The sequence below is a fragment of the Cupressus sempervirens genome, chromosome 3 (assembly GCF_028749045.1).
Source record: "Cupressus sempervirens isolate cs-2001-9-10 chromosome 3, ASM2874904v1, whole genome shotgun sequence".
NCBI classification, from domain to species: Eukaryota; Viridiplantae; Streptophyta; class Pinopsida; order Cupressales; family Cupressaceae; genus Cupressus; species Cupressus sempervirens.
In genome coordinates this window covers 1,043,617,696-1,043,637,799 of record NC_143120.1, presented here as the reverse complement: position 1 = coordinate 1,043,637,799, position 20,104 = coordinate 1,043,617,696, and the positions used below count along the sequence as shown (strand labels likewise).

Below are 20,104 nucleotides of genomic sequence, written 5' to 3'. Positions count from 1 at the left end.
ATCACTTGGTAGGGTTTTGAATATGGGAGAATCTTTAGTAACAACTGCTAAAATTACTTGAAGGCTCTAAGTTCTCTCTTAACTCTTTGATCTTAAAATTCATGGTGAAATAATATAATTACTTTTCTCCTTTGAACAAATTTCTAATCTCGATTAACATTAATGCTTCGTACACATATCCACTCGATGATAGGTTGTCCTCCACTCAGTTTGGTCTTTAATGCTCGGAAGACACCTTCAACTTGGTAAGGTCTCTTGACTCGGTAGGAACTACGAACTCAACATCTACATCTTGAAAAAGATATGTAACCTAACCTTACTAGGTAAGGTCTTGCAATCCGACCTTGCTCGGTCAGGTCTTGAGTTTCCACCATCACTCAGTGATCCATGTACATCTTGAATGTTGATATGGATCTTTATGCTTTCTAGTTGGAACTAATGTTAGATGACTTCTTTAGAATCAAAGTTCCAGTGATCTTCATAGAGAACTAAGTTGAAATGGTTGGGCCACCCAATTCACTAACTTGGGTGTCAACAACTTCATGATTTTGGTTTTTATTCTCTAGAGATTTCTATACCCATTGCTGCCTCATTTTTTTTCTGATGTTGTCAACTTTGACTTTCTTTTGATTTTCAATTCTACCTATATTCATGTAGTTCTTGGCAAGATGTCCAAGTTTTGTACAAACAAAACATCTCTTTGTAGTGTCTCTTTTCCTCATGTGATGTTTTACAAAATTTTCTTTAATGTGCCCAAACTCACCATAATAGTGACATCTACACCATGTGTTGTAATCCCATCCAAATATTTCTTTCACAATTTTCTCTGTTGGCTTCCACTTCTTGGTCTTACACTCTGAATATTTGTGTCCTTGTTTATTGTAGTTGTGACATTTTCCTTCAAACTTAGATTTCTATGTGCATTTGTTTTCTCTATGACCATGCTTATTGAAATTGTAGCACTTTCCATTGAATTTTTCTTTGTCATTACTCCAAAATTTCTTTGATGTATGACCTATCTTACCCTAATGATTGCAAGTAGGTCTTTTGTTCTTCTAAGCTCCTTGCTGAGATGATTCACCTTCTTCTGTATATCCTAATCCATCTTTTCCTTTGTGTCTATATTGATTTTTCTCATTCAATTGATTCATGCTTTCTTGTGATTTCATCATTCTCTCATTTGTTTACTTTTCAATACTTAGATCATTCTAAAAACTTTCATTCTCTATCCTTAGATTGATAAGCTTTTGATTTGCATCATTGAGTTGATCAATAAAGCCTACTTGTTGAAGGGATAGTTGTTGAATTTCATTGTCCTTTTCTTCTATCACTTCTTTGGCTTTGTCTTTTCTTCCATGACTTCACATAATCTGACTGATTAGATTTCCTACTCTCTTTTCATCTTTTGGACTTCTTCTTGAAGATTGGAATTCTTCTCTAGTAGGTCTTTGATTGTTGCATCAGCTTCATCTAAATTTCTTTATGAACATAAGTCTTCAATTCTAACTTCAATGTAGATAATGTCATCCATTTGTGCTGCAAGATCTTTCCTTCTTTTCAATGATTAAGAGAGTTGCTCCTTTGCTTTCTTGAGTTGTCCAATAGCTAATTCCATATCCAAATTTTCATTCTCAATAGCTTTATCTAGCTTGTATACCTCCATTGCCTTTGATCTTATCTCAAGATGTTAAACTTATTCTATGAGAACCATGTTGGAAGCATGAATGCTGATGATATTCCTATGGGGGAGTATTCTAGAAATATGATTAGATTATTATCATGATGACATGTTACATTCATGATTGTGTTTGTCATTGGTGTCAACATAGCTATTTTTTGTGGTATCTAACAGAAGAACAACGATAAAGATCAAGTTGATACAGATAGATTGTTGGGTATTTTCACTAGCGAGGTTAGAGAGAGATACTACTAAGTGTCTAGTATACGTAGCTAACCTTAGGTGCAAAAGATATTAAGTCTAGAAGAAGTTATGCAAGTTTTGGTGAAGACTATTCAAAGATAGAGTTTACAAAAGCATGTTCTGGTAAACTTGTTATATCTCTTACCAGAGTTGTTATTCTAAGAAGCAAGGTTAAAAGTGTGTAGAAGACATATTAGAGATGGTGTGGCTAAGCTTTCTCGTCATAGTATTACATGTACGAAAAGTTATTCAAGTTACAAGGTGACAAATTGATGTTATCGCTAAGCAAAACATGTTCTTAATGAGGTCATATAATAATTAATTGAGAAGGTGTAATAGCCGATTCAAGGGAATTGTTTTATGGACTCAGTATAAAGGAAGGACATTTTCCTTTGTTATGTATGGAAGTATGCAGTAAGAAAGGAGAGTGAAAAGGAGAAGAAAAGATAGAATTGTGAAGATAAGCAAAGCAGAGTGAAGTTGGAGAAAACTTTTTTACCAAGGTTTTATTTTGAGATTTGAGGTTTCATATTTGGATCCAAAGTTTGTGACCTAGTCTACAAGGTCTGATAGTGATTGGTCTGGTTGACAAGAAAGAAGAAAGAGGATAAAGCATAGTGTGAACACTTATTATGCAAGGGATAGTTGAGAGATCAGTTAGACAGTGAAGTTCAATGGTCTTGCCCCATAAGCTATTTGGAAAGTGGGTCCTTCTGCCTTCTACAACTCCTAACAGGGTTGGCAAAACTCTTAACAAGGTTGAAATCTCCTAACAAGGATTCAAAGTCTCCTAACAGGGACTCTTATGTACTAAATATGTTTATAGACTCTTAAAATAGGGTCCATCCTCTAACAAGGAATATATATATATTAGTATATCTTTGTGGGCATCATTCCCACTAGGGTTTTCCCTCTTATCAAGGGTTTCCCTAATTAAAAAATCTGGTGTAATTGTGTATGTGCATCTTGTTATGGTTGTTGTTTACCTTGGTTGCATGGTTAAGATTATTTAAGGTTGATAAATGTTTTAGTTGGATAACTGATTCACCCCTCAACCCCCCCACCCCTCCCGCCCCACTCTTAGTTATCTTGTTGGACTATTATTTCTAACAATTGGTATTAGAGCATCAAGTCCTTGAAGATAAAGTTTAAAAAATTTGGGAGATCCATGACTAACATATTCAGAAAGGATAGTTCAAAGTTTGATGGAACAAATTATGACAACTGGAAGGAAAAGATGAAGACACATCTGTTGTGTATGGCTCTAGGATATTGGATCTTGACAAAATTAGAAAAGATAATTATTGTTGAAAGTGATCTAGAAACTTGTATTGAGGATGAGAGAGAACTTTTTATGTGCAACATGAGAGCTAGAGAAGCACTTTTCTACACTTCCTGAAGAAAAGTACAGCCATGTAAAAAAACTTGATACTTCTCATAAGATTTGGAAAGCTTTGGAAAATAGTTTTGAAGGTGATGTACATTCTAAGAAAATGGGGCTACAAAACTGGATTTGTGCATTTTAAGATGCTAAAATAATGGAAGATGAATCTATAAGAACATATGTAAGAAGAATATCAGAAAATGTTGCAGGTATCATATCTTAAGGAGTAACCAAGCAAGATGATGAAGTTATCTGGAAGATATTGAAGAGCTTGACACCACCATTTAAGCAGGCAACTCAAATGGTACAATTGTTGATCCCTTGTGCCAAATATTTCACCAAGAAAACATTACTTGGGAGACTTGAAGCAGTTGAGAGTGAGCTTAGATAGTCTGGAGAATTGTCTAGAAAAGAGACAGCTTTTAGTGCCCTAAACATTTGATCTAATCTATCAAGGAGCACAAGTGCTAGAGGAGATTTTGCTAGTAGTAGCAGATCTGATGGGGACAAAAAGATAGGAGTGGCCCTTCTTGTAAGAAGAGAAAAAGATGGTAAGAAAATCTTTAAATGTTAGACTTTTAATGAGTTTGGTCATTATGCATCTAAGTGTCCTAAAAGAGAGAAAAAGTATAAAGGAAAGTTCAAACCTAGAAGAGATAGAGATTTTTTGTATGCCAATGAAGAAGATGATTCTGATGAACAAATAGTAAGTGCCAGTGATGATGAAATAGGATTTGTAGCTATTAAAGAAGAAAGTCCAGAGAAAATGGCTTTGATATCATAAGTTGAAAAGAAATCTGATTGGATAATTAATAGTGGTTGTTCACATCATATGACTGGTGATATGAACAAGTTTGTTGATTTCAAAAGTTATGATGGAGGCGTTGTCAGAGTCTAAAACAATGCAACTTGCCATGTTAAAGGTATTGGCTCTATAACTCTTGATGGTAAGACTAACATTGAGGATGTATACTTTGTTTATGGTTTGAAACGCAATCTTTTGAGTTTTGGACAACTAGTGGATAAAGGTTATCAGTTGTAGTTCACAAAGAAGACATGCATGATTAGAACAAAGATGGAAAAGTAATTGGAATAAGAGCTAGATCTAGAGGTAATTTATTTTAGTTGAATCCCACTAAAATGACATGTTTGGTTGCTAAGGTAGATGACAGTTGGTTAAGGCATAAGAGATTTTGTCAAATCAACTTTGACAGCATTGTGAAAACTAGTAATATATGTTTGCAGTCAGAGATTTTCCTAAGATTATAAAGCCTACTAACACAATTTGCAAGGAGTGTGTATTGGCAAAGCATAACAGAGATTCTTTTCCCAGCAAGAAGTTTACTACTATAGCAAAGTTGGAGATTGTACACATAGATCTTAGTGGTCTTACAAAGACTAAAGGATTCTATGGTGAAAGGTACTTTATGATTATTGTTGATGACTTTTCTAGAATGATGTGTTTTGCATTTCTTAAAGAAAAATCTAAGGCATTTGACAAGTTCAAGATATTCAAGAATAGAGTTGAGAATGAATCAGGTATGAAGATTATATGTTTAAGATCAAATAGAGGAGGAGAGTTTACTTCAAATGAGTTTAACATCTTTTGTGAAGCTAATGGAATCAAAAGACAACTTTCAGCTCCTAGAACCCCTGAACAAAATGGCATTGCAGAGAGAAGAAATAGGTCAGTAATAGAAGCAGCAAGAGCTATGTTAGTTGAGAATGATGTATCCAAGATATTTTGCAGAAAAGGTATGAATACATCAGTTTACACTATGAAAAGAGTGTAGGTCAAGAAAGACACAAACAAGACCCGTTATGAACTATGGTTTGGTCACTCACAGTACAATTAAGTATTTCAAAATCTTTGGCAATAAATGTTATATCAAAAGTGATGATGATGTTGGTAAATTTGATGCTAGAAGTGATGAAGGTATGTTTCTTGGTTATTCATTGAAAAGTAGAGCTTATAGGTTTTATAATCTAAGAACTAAGACTATTGTTGAAAGTGCAATTGTAAGAGTTGATGAGAAATTCAGGATACAAGAAAGAATAATTGACTATAATTCTGATGTTGAGAATGTTTTTTTTACTAAAAAGAATGTTGAAGTATTCTTTGAGACTAACAATGATTTTTAGAATGAAGGAGAGCTAAGGCAGGAACAAAGATTAGAACCTAGAACATAGCCAAGAGTTAAGATATCAACTCTAACTTCTAGTAAGAATATGACAAAGAATCATCCACCAGAGCAGAGATAAAGGTGTGATGACGAGAAGAAGAATCAATGAAGAACTGTGTTTGATATCTCAAGTAGAACCAAAGAATGCAAATGAGGCATGCAGATATGACTTTTGGAAGAAGAATTGGATCAGATAGTGAAGAATGAGACATGGGAATTGATCCCTAGACTAGCAGACAAGAACACGATAGGAACAAAATGGGTATTCAGGAACAAGATGAATGAACAAGGTGAATTTGTAAGGAACAAAGAAAGATTGGTATGTAAAGATTACTCACAACAAGAAGGAATAGACTATGACAAAACCTATGCTCTTGTCACAAGAATTGAGGTAGTAAGGTTATTCTTAGCCTATGCAACGCATAAGAAATTCAAAGTATATCAGATGGATGTCAAGTCAACATTTTTTAATGGAGAACTTGAAGAAGAGCTATACATAGAATAGCTTGAAGGTATTCCTCTAACAGATGACAAGGACATGGTATGCAAATTGAAGAAAGCATTGTATGGCTTTAAAAAAGCACCCAGAACCTAGTATGCAAGGTTGCACAAGCATTTGACAAAACTTGGATTTAGCAAAGGTATGACAGGCAGTAATCTATTCTTGAAAGAAATAGATGATGGATGGATGATTTTGGTAATATTTGTTGATGATATCATATTTGGAAGAGATGATAGTGAAAGTGACAAGTTTGCAGAAGAAATGAAGAAGGAATTTGAAATGAGCATGATAGGGGAAATGAAATACTTCCTAGGATTAGAGATTGTGCAGGATAAAGAAGGAATCTTTGTTTCTCAAACTAAGTATTTGAAAGATCTATTGAAAAGGTTTGGTTTGGAAACATGTAAACCAATTGGAGCACGTATGATAATTGGACACAAGTTATCTACAAAGCATGAGACACCTGTTGTTGAGTAGAAGAAGTATAGATCTATGATTGGAGGATTGTAATATCTGATTCACACAAGGCTAGATATAGCAAATACAGTTGGAACTGTTGCAAGATTTCAAGTTGATCCCAGAGAAGCACATTATGCAACAGTTAAAAGGATATTTAAATATCTAAAGGGAACACCAGAGTTTGGATTGTGGTATGATAGATCTAATGATTTCACTTTATATGCTTATAGTGATGTTGATTGGGTAGGCAGTATGGATGAAAAAAAGAGCACTAGTGGTGGAGCATTCTTTCTTGGAGAAAAATAGGTTTCTTGGTTAAGCAAGAAGTAGGATTGTATCTCATAGAGTACAACAGAGGAAGAATATGTTGCAGCAACAAACAATTGTAATCAAGTTGTTTGGATGAAACAGATGCTAAAGGATATAAGGATAGAATTCAGTGAACCTATTGTCATACATTGTGATAACACAAGAACAATGAATATGTGTATCAATCCAGTGTTGCATTCTAAAACTCTGGCACTTAGTTGAAGTTGAAGATTGGTCCATGCTGATCACTTTTGAGTAGCTTGGACTCAGTTAGCACTGTGTGACTCAGTAAACACTGAGAAACTCGGTAGCTACAGAATCACTCGGTTGACACTGCATGACAAGGTCGACACTAGATTCACTTTGTTAACATTGTGAGCTCGGTAGACACTATAGAACTTTGTTAACTCTAGAGTCTTTATCACTTCTACTGGAAAGCTTGGTAGACACTACTATGCTCGAGCGATACAATAAACTATCTCTTATGCTCGGTAGATACTATGAAGCTTGGCACGAACTATAAACTGTCTATTTAGCCTGGTAATAACTGAGACACTTGGTTAACACTGCTAGATGAATGATAAGCTCGGTAGCAATGTAACCAACTGACTACGTGTTGAGTCACTAATAAACAAATTGATCTTAATGTCAACAGCTGCATATATGATGATTCCAAAATGATAGATAGCTTGAACTCGTATGCAGCATCTGTAAATGCCAAAGACAATTCCAATTAGGTACACAATTTATCAATTTCATGCACTTCATACTCTATCTAAACTTTCATTTCATTTGGACCTCCAACGGTTATCTTCTCGCACCATTTGCATCCATACCATATCATACATCCACCACAATGATCAAATAAACCGATCTTATATATTCACAACATCAATTAAATCATTCACGGATCAAACTTGAAAACATTTCGAAAATAATAAAATGTGTATAGTTAGTCAACCAAATATGTGGACCACAAATTATTGCTCACATGTTATCCCACATGTTGGCTCAACATCCTCAAACTTATAAATGATCAAAAACATTCAATCTGATGGATCCACATATAGATCTATTATACCCTATTGTTGCTCTTCTCTTTACCTAAAAATTGTCAAACAAATCCTCATAGCTCGAACACAAAGTAGAATTATACATTGTGAATCTGGGATATGATCTATGTGCATAATGCTCCCCTTTAAGTTCACCCCTCAAAATACTGAACTAGATATATGTACCAAACCTTTTACCAAAAATTGTCAAGTGTCCTATTCACTGCTAGAATTCACCAAATATGCATTTTGTGTGTCGGTTTGATCAAATTAAGTTATGCAAATATGTGCAATAATGATAGTTTCCATCATTGACAACATCTAAGTCCTATGAACAATGTCTCTTGCCAATAGTAAGCTCATGTACCAATTTAACTCACAATGACTAGTGAAAAATGAATATTGAAATCAATAATTTGAAAATTCAGCCAATCTTGAATACTATGAAATTGATCCAAGACAAAGAAATATGTATCCCAAAATAAAGATCAATTGCATATATATACATGTGATATTAGATATAATAAATAAGTAATACATGAAAATGAGTGTAAATAATAAAAAAACACAATAACTAACAAATATAGAAAAGTACAATAAAACCATACATATAATAATTGAAAAGTGCACCAAATTCAACACATAAATAAGTGCGCCAAATTCAACACATAAATAAGTGCACCAAATTTAACACAAAAATACATTGCTTATCAATATAGAATTTACAATTTCTATATAATATATAATAGATCACATGAAATGGTTTTCTTATATTCAAAGAACAGTATCAATGTAACTAGTTTGCCTATAGTACAATGCATAGCCTGTGCATAGGGAGCTACATCTTTGTAGACTGCTTGGCTTGTAAGCCAAAGTAAAGAGGACGTTGTCTTATCAACTTGTTATTCCCACATCTTAGTGGGCACAAGGTAAGCACAAACAAGAATCATTGTTTTAGGAGGCAAATAACACTTAATCATTTGAACTATGGTTTACTTAATTCCAAAGAGAAGGCCGGTGAGAATTGGAAAGAGTTATAAATGCAATTCCCAAGGCAGATGACAAGAACAATAAAACAAAGAAGCTCTCTTATCTATCATGTTCTTCCTTGTTGGTCAAAATGTGAAACCCTGACTGTAAAAAATGCATAGACAAGTTGGCGAGCATGCAGCAGGGCAATGTGCTCACATGAGGGGCTTTCATCAATACCCACATGGAGAACATGGTTTTACACGCTTGAGTCAATTTATCTCCATTAATCTAAGGCACTGTGAGGGGTCATAACCAACTTTGACAGAAAGGGATTGAAGGGTTGGTTTAATCCATTTCCCAAGTCGTCAGTCAGCTTTCCCAAAAATATATTAATTATGGAGCTCTTCTTTTCCGCTTAGGGTTTTGCACATGGTTTCTGCTGACGTGGGTCTCTCTCATTTCCCGCGTTAGGGCAGCAGATAATCCTGCTTTCCTCGATTCTCTCTTTTTTCTTGCAGTTTCCAACTGTAATAGAGGCAGCAGAAACAAAGTGGACTGTTTATGCAATCGTACTATTGAGTGGCAGGTGCCAAGTAAGAAAGGCATTCAACAGGCCAGACAGCACCAGTCAGAACCACCAGCTATATTTCTCTTCTCAGGCCCTACACTGAACACTCCCTCTCAATTATATCCCTTCTCTCTTTTCATTACGCCCACTCTCCCTTTCACTGCACGCCCTTCTTCTCCATCATAACACACCTGTTCTTCCTTCTTTCCTTCTTCCCACACCCCTTGTGGGGTTATGCTCCTCAATTGGATTTTGATCTAGTTTTGACTCCAAGAAAGATATCATTTTAGGTTTCACCTCAACCACTGGATTTCGCTCTAGTTTTGAATAGCTTGAGAATTGGATTTCGCTCTACTTTGGATTCAAAAAATACCATTTTGGATTGCTCTTAGTTTTAATAGCTTGAGAATTGGATTGGGCTCTACTTTTGATTTTTAACAATACCATTTTGGGTTTCAGCTCGAGAACTAGATTTTCATGTTCTAGTTTTGAATAGAGCAAGAATTGGATTTGGTTCTAGTTTTGACTCCAAAAATACCATTTTGGGTTTTGGTTGAAGAAGTGGATTTTGCTAGTGTTTTCAATACAAAATACAATTGTGGGATTGAGTTCGAGAATTGGATTCTGCTCTCCAAAATACCATTTTGGGTTTGACCTCAAGAACTAGATTTTTTTCTAGTTTTGAATCCAAAATACCACTGTGGGATCGAGCTCAAGAATTGGATTTGTTTTGCTCTAGGTTTAATCGAGAAAGATTAAACCTTTTTGGGATCAGCTCAAGAATTGGATTTTGCTCTTGTTTCGGTTACAAAATACCGTTGTGGGACTGAGCTCGAGAATTGATTGGTGTTCTACTTTTGGGAGATATATTGAGTTGGGCAAACATGGCAGCCAATGAAGGAGGAGAATTTGGCGATACTACGTTCACAAAGGTGTTCGTGGGAGGCTTGGCTTGGGAAACACAACGGGAAACCATGCGAGTCTACTTTGAACAGTTTGGAGATATTCTTGAGGCGGTCGTTATTACTGATAAGAACACTGGCCGCTCTAAAGGCTATGGCTTTGTATGCTCTTCTTCTTCTTTTTTCTCTCATTCTCCATGTGGGTTTCTTATCAGATCCATTTAGAAACTGAAGGTTTTGGATTTCAAAGTCTTTAAATTGATCTAAACATGGGTATAATATGAAAAACTTGTTTGAATTGGGATTCAGGTAACGTTTCGTGAGGCAGAATCAGCAAGAAGAGCTTGTGTGGATTCTTCTCCTATTATCGATGGAAGGCGTGCAAATTGCAACTTGGCTTCTCTCGGTGCTCGTCGTCCTCGATCGTCCACACCTCAGCCAGGTTGGTTACATTTTGGGCCTCTCTCATGTTTTCAATCAATATCAATCTTCTTTCGTGTACAAATTAAGTTTCTCTCTAATGTTTTAAATCAATATCAATCTTCTTTTGTGTCCAAAATTTGGTTTTTGGGAGCTTTACATGTGATATTTCAAATATGGTAACATAATAAATACTTTGCTCTATTGATTGGTTTGTTTGAGAATGATACAGTTTTGGTAACATAATAACTTGGTCTATTGTTTGGAACGTTTGGGCATGATCCAGTTCTGGTATTGTTATTTACTCTTGCAATTATCATGGCTTCACCATACAAAGCTTTTCCTAATTCATAGTTGAGTCTAATTGTATCAGAGAATGGAAATTTTACTATTAGAATTATACATTTCAATCTTTTCTGCCTCAGGTATCAACTTCTTTGATGGAATGAATAGACTGAATATCACAGGCCAACGCATAGATGCAAGTGGCTATATTAGGACAGCTGGAAAATTAATAGTTGTACTTGCAACAGCACAAAGTCACGTTAGGATCATGTTCTAAAACTGTATGCAAGCAATAAATGAACTCATTTTTTTATTAAATATCTAACCTAAATAGTTCTCATAATTATAGAATGTAATTCTTAAATATGATTGTCTCGATGATTAATTATAGAGTGTAATTTGAAAATTATTTTGATGTTAGATAAATCAGTGTATCAAAACTTAGATGAAACAAAACAATGTGTAATAAAAAGTATTGATTAAAAAAACATAGCTTGTTCAGTTGAATACAAAAGCAATATGTGGTGGTCTGAACATGGTTATAGATTCTGCATCGATATGAAACAATGATATCTATTAACTTATCAGGTTTTAGTAATGTTCTCACATGATACAAACAAATATGATTATCGTAATAATGAATCACAGAATGTAATCATTGATGCAAAACGAAATCTTTGAAAATTGAATTCAAAAATGATATGCAATAATCTAAACCATAGTTATGAATTCAACCTCTACACAATTCTAAGATATTAGGTAGTCATTAATTTATCTGTTTTACTTATGATGTTCAACATAAATACCAAAGAAATCTTATACAATTGAATCTAAAAACTATAAGGATTATGGATTCCCATGGACATGAATCCAAGATGATATTACTTCATTATTTTCATGAGGTTTTCCCAAAACTAAATTTGGGTGTAGAGTGTTTTCACAGTTAGTTGTCCTTGGTAATCTTAGGCCACCTAATATGACGACGAAGCGTACTGGCTAGGCAAAGTCGTACTCATGTCTAAATGGGTTGCCAGGCAGATCCAACCAGGATGGAAAGCTCTTCATGTCAGTCCGTGTTTCATGTTCCATCAACACTGAACACGCTAACATTGTTGTCACCCTTGCTCGTACATGTTATTACTCAAAATAAGCTATTTTCAAGGAATCAATTGCTGTGGAGGGCCTTTTTCAATAGTGTTTTTTAGTTGGAATATGGTAATTGAGGGCCTTGTGACATTGATATATAGCTGATGGAAGGGAAGTACTCATATAATTTCAATGTTAACCAGGAAATCGGTTGAGGATAATGCCTTCTTTTCCACTTCATACAGGAGCGCCTGCAGCATACAATAGTGGAGGCTTGTCTTTTGCCCAACATGCCCACTACACGTACCAACAAGGGTATCCTTATCATGTATATGGGTATGTTTCCCTTGCCATTTCCAAAATCATATATATGTATATATTGCACAGTATTAATAAAGAATGCATTTGAGGTTATGGATGTAAAATATTATTAACTCGTTATAAACAAACTTCTCTATATTTTTACTGCTTCAATACAGCACCACATAATACTTTTATAGTATTTCAGGTTCTCTCCATATCCTGCAGATTACAGCTACCCACAGGTTTGTCAAATTAAAAAGGTTTTAATACAGTGGGTCTTTCCTACTACTTTGATGTTGGTTATATATTTATTCTTGTAGACATGATTTCTACAGTTGTGTTCAGCTTCTGATAATAGTTGTGCAAGTTTATTTTCTTCTATAAAACTACATGATTTATCATTTATCATGAAACAAAATAAACTCACACAACAGTTATCAGAAACTAAGCACAATGTATATATTATTTTTTACTTACAACACATGATCTATGTACATGCAGAACTATTACAATCCATATGGAGCAACTCAGTACCCACAAATTTATCCAGGGCAAGGAATGATGTCCACTGCTGCTGTCTATCCATTATATTCATACAATCAACCCAATGGAGGAGGATACCCACATGCACAACCAATGCTCCATTATCCAACACCAGCCAATACAATTTCAAGTTTGCCACAACAATATGGTGGGATCATTTCCACTCCTCCTGCAGCCACAGGTGAATGAATTCATCCAATCTACACCCGTTATATAGCTTCATACTGATTTCCCATTGGTTTCAGATAGTGATTCAATGGCTTAAACATCACACACTTGATTATTAAGTTAAAAGTGTTAAATAGTCAAAGTCGATTAACCAATAGTAATTAACCATCATTTATAATAGAATATTTAAGAATGGGGGATAGTAATTAATCATCATTTGTACTATAATTTTTCATAGCTGAAAAGAATAAAAGGACTAAACTGAGTGTGTGACAGTGGGTATGGCAATAAAACAGGAGTGACCCTTTCATTGCCACCCAATGCTATTCAACAGTATGCAGTTCAGTTAGCCACTTCACAACCATACCATGCAGCTGGAGCTGATTTATCAATCTAAGCTTGAGCTCATCATCTAACAAGCATTGGACCAAAAAAGACAAGGCAGACTTCATATTTAAGCATCTTAGTTGCTAATATGTTCAGTAGTATGTGGAGCCTGTCATTGCATAGTTCATGGACTTTAGTAACACATTCATTATTATTTAGTTTAACTCACATGCCCCTCACTTGGAAGAAGAAATTTTGGATTGTTTTCAGTGTATCACTAGATGTTAAAAAAATGCTCATGTCTGATATTATGTATGGCATGAGGGCTATCTAATTGTGCAGTCTTAAAAAAGTATTACCATGTGGGCTATCGGACTTCTGCAGATTTAAAAGAAGAAATGTACGTACCAACATGCAATGTAACAATGTGATGGAAACTCCATTCACACAAGATTATTATAAGGCAGAGAGATAGATTAGTTTACATTCATATTTGATGGTTCATAGTTCATAGGCTTGAGAGAACAGTTTATTAATATGATCTCATATGGCCACTCCACCATTGTTTCTAGTTCAAAATTTATATCCAGTCAAAGGCATATTATTATTATTATTGTCATTCGCACTGATAATGTGGTGCTTTCAATAACTGCGAAACTGGGATTTTTAAATATTTATATTGCAATGCATGTTTCCCGGGTGTCATCGTTCCAATTTGTGTCCGTTCATGGGCTCTATGTTTTTCCAATACCCAGTGTCATTCTTATTCCAAAGCACTCTCAAACTCCTTATAATTGACCAAAGTGCTCAAAGACTCCTCATAAGTGACCAAACATGTGGATATTAATATCAAATTTAAAAACATATAGGTAATGGACTGACAATATTTACTGTTTCCAAAGAAAATAATTTATTATATGAATCCATTGAAATGGGTGAAAAAATTAATGGAAACAAAAATACTAATTTATATTATCCAAAGAATGGTTGAATCTGTTATTCTAAGAAGACTATTTAGATGACATCATATAACGTTAGCTTTGCAATAGTTTTTGGTAGCTATATTAACCTATTGAGGAACAAATATAATTTTAGAAAAAATCCAATAGAAAGAAAGTGGGATTGTAATGCTTCCAATTTACTCACAATAGCGGACCACGAGACTCCGAGTGCTTAGAAAATGACTTAAAAACAATGGGACGTGTTAGGAGTATATAAAATTTTAGAGGTTAGTTAATTATTAATTAATATCTTTAGAGTTGGGTATATCGAATCGATTGAAGCATGTTAGTTGAGAAAGAATCTAGATATATAGAGAAATAAGCACTAAGTTTGGATATTTTGTTATATAATTTTTTAATAGTAAAATGAAATAAATGAGCAATTAAGTAATATTTGTTTATAGTGGTATAATGGAAGTGTTAATGGGGTTGGGACATGGTATATGTAAGTTGTAATGTTGGGAAATAGGGTTGATTAGTTTGTGTAGATAAATTGGGAAGGTTAGGTTTGTTTTCATTTTAATTACTTTCAAAAATAGAATGATTCATTTAACTCAAGGATTCTTATAGGCAAAGATAAATCTAGTATTCTCTCGTGGCACGTGGAAGATGGTTGTGAAATTTTGGAAGATGAACGAAGAAGCAAAGTCAAAATGAGGAGAAAATATAAAAAACTAATATGCTAATTTTGGCAAAAGATCTAGGAAGTACAAACTAGAACCTGTTTAATAAGCTAGAGAATTGAGAGGGGGGTGATTCAAGTATTCCAAGATACTTTTTCACAAACTTATCTGGTGCAAGCTTTAACCATTCAAATAATTAAAAAAGCTAAGAGCATAAAAGAACGTAAACAATAAATACCATAATACCATAATTAATGTGGAAATCCAAGATGGGAAAAACTACAAAGAAACTAATTCTCATGAATATGACATCAGTTACGGTGATTTTTACAAGGGCTCATTGTCAGTATTCTCACTGCAAGTAAGGCTCGTTGTTAGTTGGCCTAACTATCCTGATACAAAAAAATTGATTACAAAAATATGAACCAACAAAGTTGCATCTACATACTCATGAAATAGTTCCATTCAATAGCACAATAGTAGTTGTTTGTAGTAGATTTGATTACAGATCTTTTGCCAACCTTTTGCAAAATTGAATACTCCACATTGTTACAAGATTTACTATGCCTTCATTGTTACCTTTCGCAGTTCTTATTTTGCTCACACACTTAACAACAACAATATATATATATATATATATATATATATATATATATATATATATATATATATATATATATTGTCATCTTCAATATCTGCAATACTTCATCCAAGGATGGAAGTGGATAATTATCCTATTTTTGATGTCATATTTAAATTCCAAAAATTGATAAAAAGTTTGATGTCATTTTTTTTCTTTCTAACCAGAACCAAATTTAAACCCCATACAGAGTATCTAATTGGAAAAATAATTTTGGCATCCATGACTTTTGAACATTCTTTTGAATCAATGGTTACATAACAAGATTGATAGGCCTCTGCCTCTAATGAAGTGACTTAGCATCTAGCTTTAACGATGTTGGTATAGTTATTGAACTATCACAAATTTTAAGTTCCTCAATGCTACATGTTATGACATCTCATTATTCTTTCAAAAAAATTACTATTTATCGTTTCTCTAATTGTGCCAACTTTACCAAAATGAACTTCTCTTGGGTTGTCTTCACTACCAAGGTTGTATATTTCATATTTTTCACCTCCTGTTGTGCAAATATTGGCTTCCTTTTAATATTTGATTCATCTCTATCAAAGATTCTCTCCAAAGCCACCATGCCTTTGGGAACAGTGTTAGTTTTCAAATTTAGGAACCCATGGTCATATGATTCTTTGGGGTCAACTTGCTCTTCATCAATAATTTATTTCTCAAAGACACCATTGCACATGATAAATTCTAAAATGTGAGTCATATTGGAACACTTGAAAGTTTATGTTGCTCACAATTTCAAGAGTAGCTACTAGCTCAACTAAGAACCTTTTTAAAATCTTGATTTCTTCATGTGGTGTGTTGAACTTTTTGACATGGAAAGAGCATCTACAACACTATTTTTCTATCTTGGGATTGATCAAAATTTAAATGCTTCAAAGTCTTCAACAAGATCTCACACTTGATTTTGATATGAAATTGTCTTTTTATCATTGCATGAATGTTGATTGTGAATTTTCTTGATAACCAAATGAGAGTCACCTTCAACTATTAGTGTCTTAATCATCTTCACATATGTCACAAGAAGACCTTAAACCAATATTTCACATCATATATACTGCATAAAATGGATTACCCCTTGGATTAACCAATTAAATCCTATCCCCAATTCTTTTCTTGAACTTGGAACAATAAAACTTTAATTTTCATACTTGGTTTTGTTTTATTGGTTTTAATTTAGCATACATCTTTGACATTGTTTTAGGTACTACTAGCTCAGAAGTGGGATCAAATGGGTTTCTATGCGGGTCCTTTGTAGCTGAGGAGGCTTCATTTGACTCATCCTTTTCAAAAATTTCATCACTTGGAGGGGATAGTAACTCTTTAATTTCCTCTACCTTAACTTCTTTATGGATAAGTGGTTTTACATATGGTGATAAACACTCATTGTCTAATATGATTTTACTTTCTATATTTGGTTTGGGGCTTACATCTTCCAAACTTGAGTTGTTCCTTTGTCCATTTCAAGATATTTGGATCAATACTCTATTAGAAAGTAAATTCCACCAAGATAACTAAGAGGGGGGTGAATCAATTATGCAATCAAAACAACTTTTGTCATCCTTATTAAATAAAAAATATGCAATCAGAAAGTGCAATACCCACAAGAAGATAACCATACACAATAACACCAGAAATTTGTTAACTAGGGAACCCCTTGATCAGAGGGAAAACCCTAGTGGGGATGGTACCCACAAAATTATGTACTAATATATAAATTCCTTGCAAGAGGATGGACTCTGTTAGGAGCCAATGAAAAACATTTAGTACCTATTTAGTCCTTGGAAGGAGAATCTGAATCCCTATTAAGAGTTGTGCCAACCCCTATTAGGAGTTATGGAAGGTAAAAGGACTACCGTCTGAATGGCTTCAGGGGCAAGACCCCTAAACTCACTATACAACTGACCTTTGTATTATTCCTTTCAGAGCAATACCAAAAGATCAATTGTCCACTAGCACTCTTTGCCAAATATAATCACTTCATTCATTCATTGTGTCTCTATTGCAACAAATAATTATCAAATGTCAATACTAGATTCGCAAACTCACATCACACAAATCCCTTAGATCACACACTTACAATTTGCTTTCTTATTTCAATAAATATCATTCATAATCACAAGGGAAATAACTTTCCTTTATACCAAGTCCTCAAATTAATTTATTGAGTTAGTCTTGAGGCTTTCTCAATTTACAATTACAACAGGGCCTCATTAAGATAAAACGATACATGTTACATTACATCTTTTCATAATTACATAATAATGTTGGCTTACAGTCTTCATAAGTTTTCATACATGCAACCTCAAACTTCACATGCTCACTTGCATTAGCATGGTTCAATGTCTTCTACCTCTGTCTAACTGCGCTCAACCATATTCTATCCCTGTTAGGAGATATGATCCAATTACCAGAAACCACTTCGTAGGAACTCTGTATGTATACTGTCTTTTATAAATCTTCAATAACTATCACCAATCTTTGATTTTCTACATGCGCTCTTAACCATGACATTAGGACACTCTGTAGAACATATCCTCATTTGTGCTTGACCTCATCTTCAATCCATTAACCATATATTTACAATCTCTTTCTACTTCTCTACCAGTCGTCACAAAATTATTACCATGAATGTTGATGGTATTCCTTTGGGGGAGTATCCTAAGCATTGGAGAGCATTGACATGTTACATTCATGATTGTGTTTTTCATTTATGTCAACATGGCATTAATTATGTGAGGACTAGTAGAGTAACAAATAGATATCATACTTGTATGGATAGAGTTTTGATGTACATATGAAGCATCATTAAGAACATGTTTTACTCTATGTCTGATGACGAGGTTAAATGCACATAGTCTAAGTCGAAGATGTACAAAAGTTATAAGTGATTTACAGAGAGTAGTGTAAAGACAGAGTGCATGGAAAGTAGTTTTTGATGATCCTATTATATCTTCTAACAGAGATATAATCTAGTGATGCATGGTCAACCAATAACTGATGACAATCTGATGGTGATGTCAGTGAGTGCGCAAGCCCTAGTATTGCATGCATGAAGCTTTCTATAGATTGTGGTAGATGGATAACCATGGTAGTGATAGGAGGAAATATGCATTCATCAGGCATGGAGAACACTCAAAATAGTAGTTGCAAGTGATCAAGGACCTATTCTCCATTAAGAGTAGCTTCTGATAGTTTTCTCAATACACCAGGTCAATAATGTCATCAAGTCAACTAAATTCAACTATCTAACTTCGCCATCTGGCCCTATGTCTTTTAAGCATTTTGTCACCTCACCCTACATCTTCCTTTTATGTTGACCTGCACCTATACATATTCATGGCTTTGCAGTTCATTTCCCTCATTAATTGTTTGAGCTTGCAAAACTATCGTGTCTTCATTTTATGCCTTTATCGTTGCTTCACATCCTGAAACCACTTTATCTCATAAATTGTTCCAACCTTGTGAATAGCATAAAAAAAGACTATTCCACAACTTCACAATGATTATGACCTAACACTTACTTTTCGATATGACGTTGTGATGCCTTAATCTTTAACTATGTTGCATCTTCACAACCACTAGATAGACATCTTTCTTAACCATGCGACATTACGACTGCTACCCTGGATGACTGCTACCTCTCTTCATAGCTTCGCAACTAGAAATCCTAACTATAGGTGAATCCATGTGAAGATGTGAACAAGGCATTTCACATCATCATCATCTTCACCCCAGGTTAGCTTTAACCATGTGCGACGATGCGAAACATTGTATTTGATTGTAGTTGTTTGACTTTCACAACTTGAGCTCATTTAACTGCATTTTGATAGAGTGATATTGATTGAATCTATCTTCTTTATTCAACAAACAACTCCTTCAAAATTGATTATATTAATTGCCTTCCAACCCTACAACGATGTGATAACTACTGAACTAACCACTTCATGTCAATCTAACCTAGCAATGATATTCCATCATTGACCATGTTACTGCTTCCTAACCTAGTGAGGTTGTGAAAGCCTCTTGGAGTTAATGTTTGCTTTGAATCGCAATCTTGCTACCTTAACCCTAGGTTTCCTTTAACCATGTGTGATGATGTGAAACACTAAATTTTGAATAATTCATTGACTTTCACAACTTCGCAATGTGAACTTGGATGTTGGTACTAACAATTGCAAAGCCACGTTGATGGTTATCCTGACTGTGTCGCACCTTTGCAGCCCATCTAATGATTAAGACACAAATTGGAGCAATAAAGTGATGAAAGGTTTCCGCATGATCACAACTTGAAATATCCATAAGAAAATTGTCATACAAATAAGAAAATATAAAGACATAGGGAAATAAGGAAAAGACATAAGACCAAGATTTTACGTATCCTTCTCATGCATGCATGGAAACTATGAATAATATAACAATGTAGACATGGCTATCATCCTGGGTTTTATGA

The 20,104-nt window shown here is 34.3% G+C and overlaps 1 protein-coding gene across 3 annotated transcripts; it reads left to right on the top strand.

Annotated features, from left to right (window-relative positions):
• The first annotated feature begins 8,876 nt into the window (after positions 1 to 8,876).
• On the top strand, positions 8,877 to 13,997 carry LOC149570306 (putative RNA-binding protein ARP1). 3 transcript variants are annotated; one of them, XM_089822934.1, is made up of 6 exons: positions 8,877 to 10,414; positions 10,562 to 10,694; positions 12,289 to 12,379; positions 12,552 to 12,588; positions 12,848 to 13,070; positions 13,354 to 13,997. In XM_089822934.1, the coding sequence occupies exons 1-6, from the start codon at positions 10,235 to 10,237 to the stop codon at positions 13,452 to 13,454; spliced, it is 765 nt and encodes a 254-aa protein (XP_089679060.1). In that variant the 5' UTR covers positions 8,877 to 10,234; the 3' UTR covers positions 13,455 to 13,997. The 3 variants fall into 3 exon arrangements, with proteins under 3 accessions (XP_089679060.1, XP_089679059.1, XP_089679061.1); XM_089822933.1 differs by having other exon boundaries at positions 8,887 to 10,414; positions 12,247 to 12,379; XM_089822935.1 differs by having other exon boundaries at positions 8,892 to 10,414; positions 12,247 to 12,379; positions 13,334 to 13,997.
• Positions 13,998 to 20,104: the final 6,107 nt, after the last annotated feature.

Coding starts and splice junctions, on each gene's coding strand:
- LOC149570306 (XM_089822933.1), top strand. CDS start 10,235: ATGGCAGCCAATGAAGGAGGAGAATTTGGCGATACTACGTTCACAAAG. Junction 10,695..12,246: donor ATCGTCCACACCTCAGCCAG/GTTGGTTACATT, acceptor AATGTTAACCAG/GAAATCGGTTGAGGATAATG. Junction 13,071..13,353: donor CACTCCTCCTGCAGCCACAG/GTGAATGAATTC, acceptor GCAATAAAACAG/GAGTGACCCTTTCATTGCCA.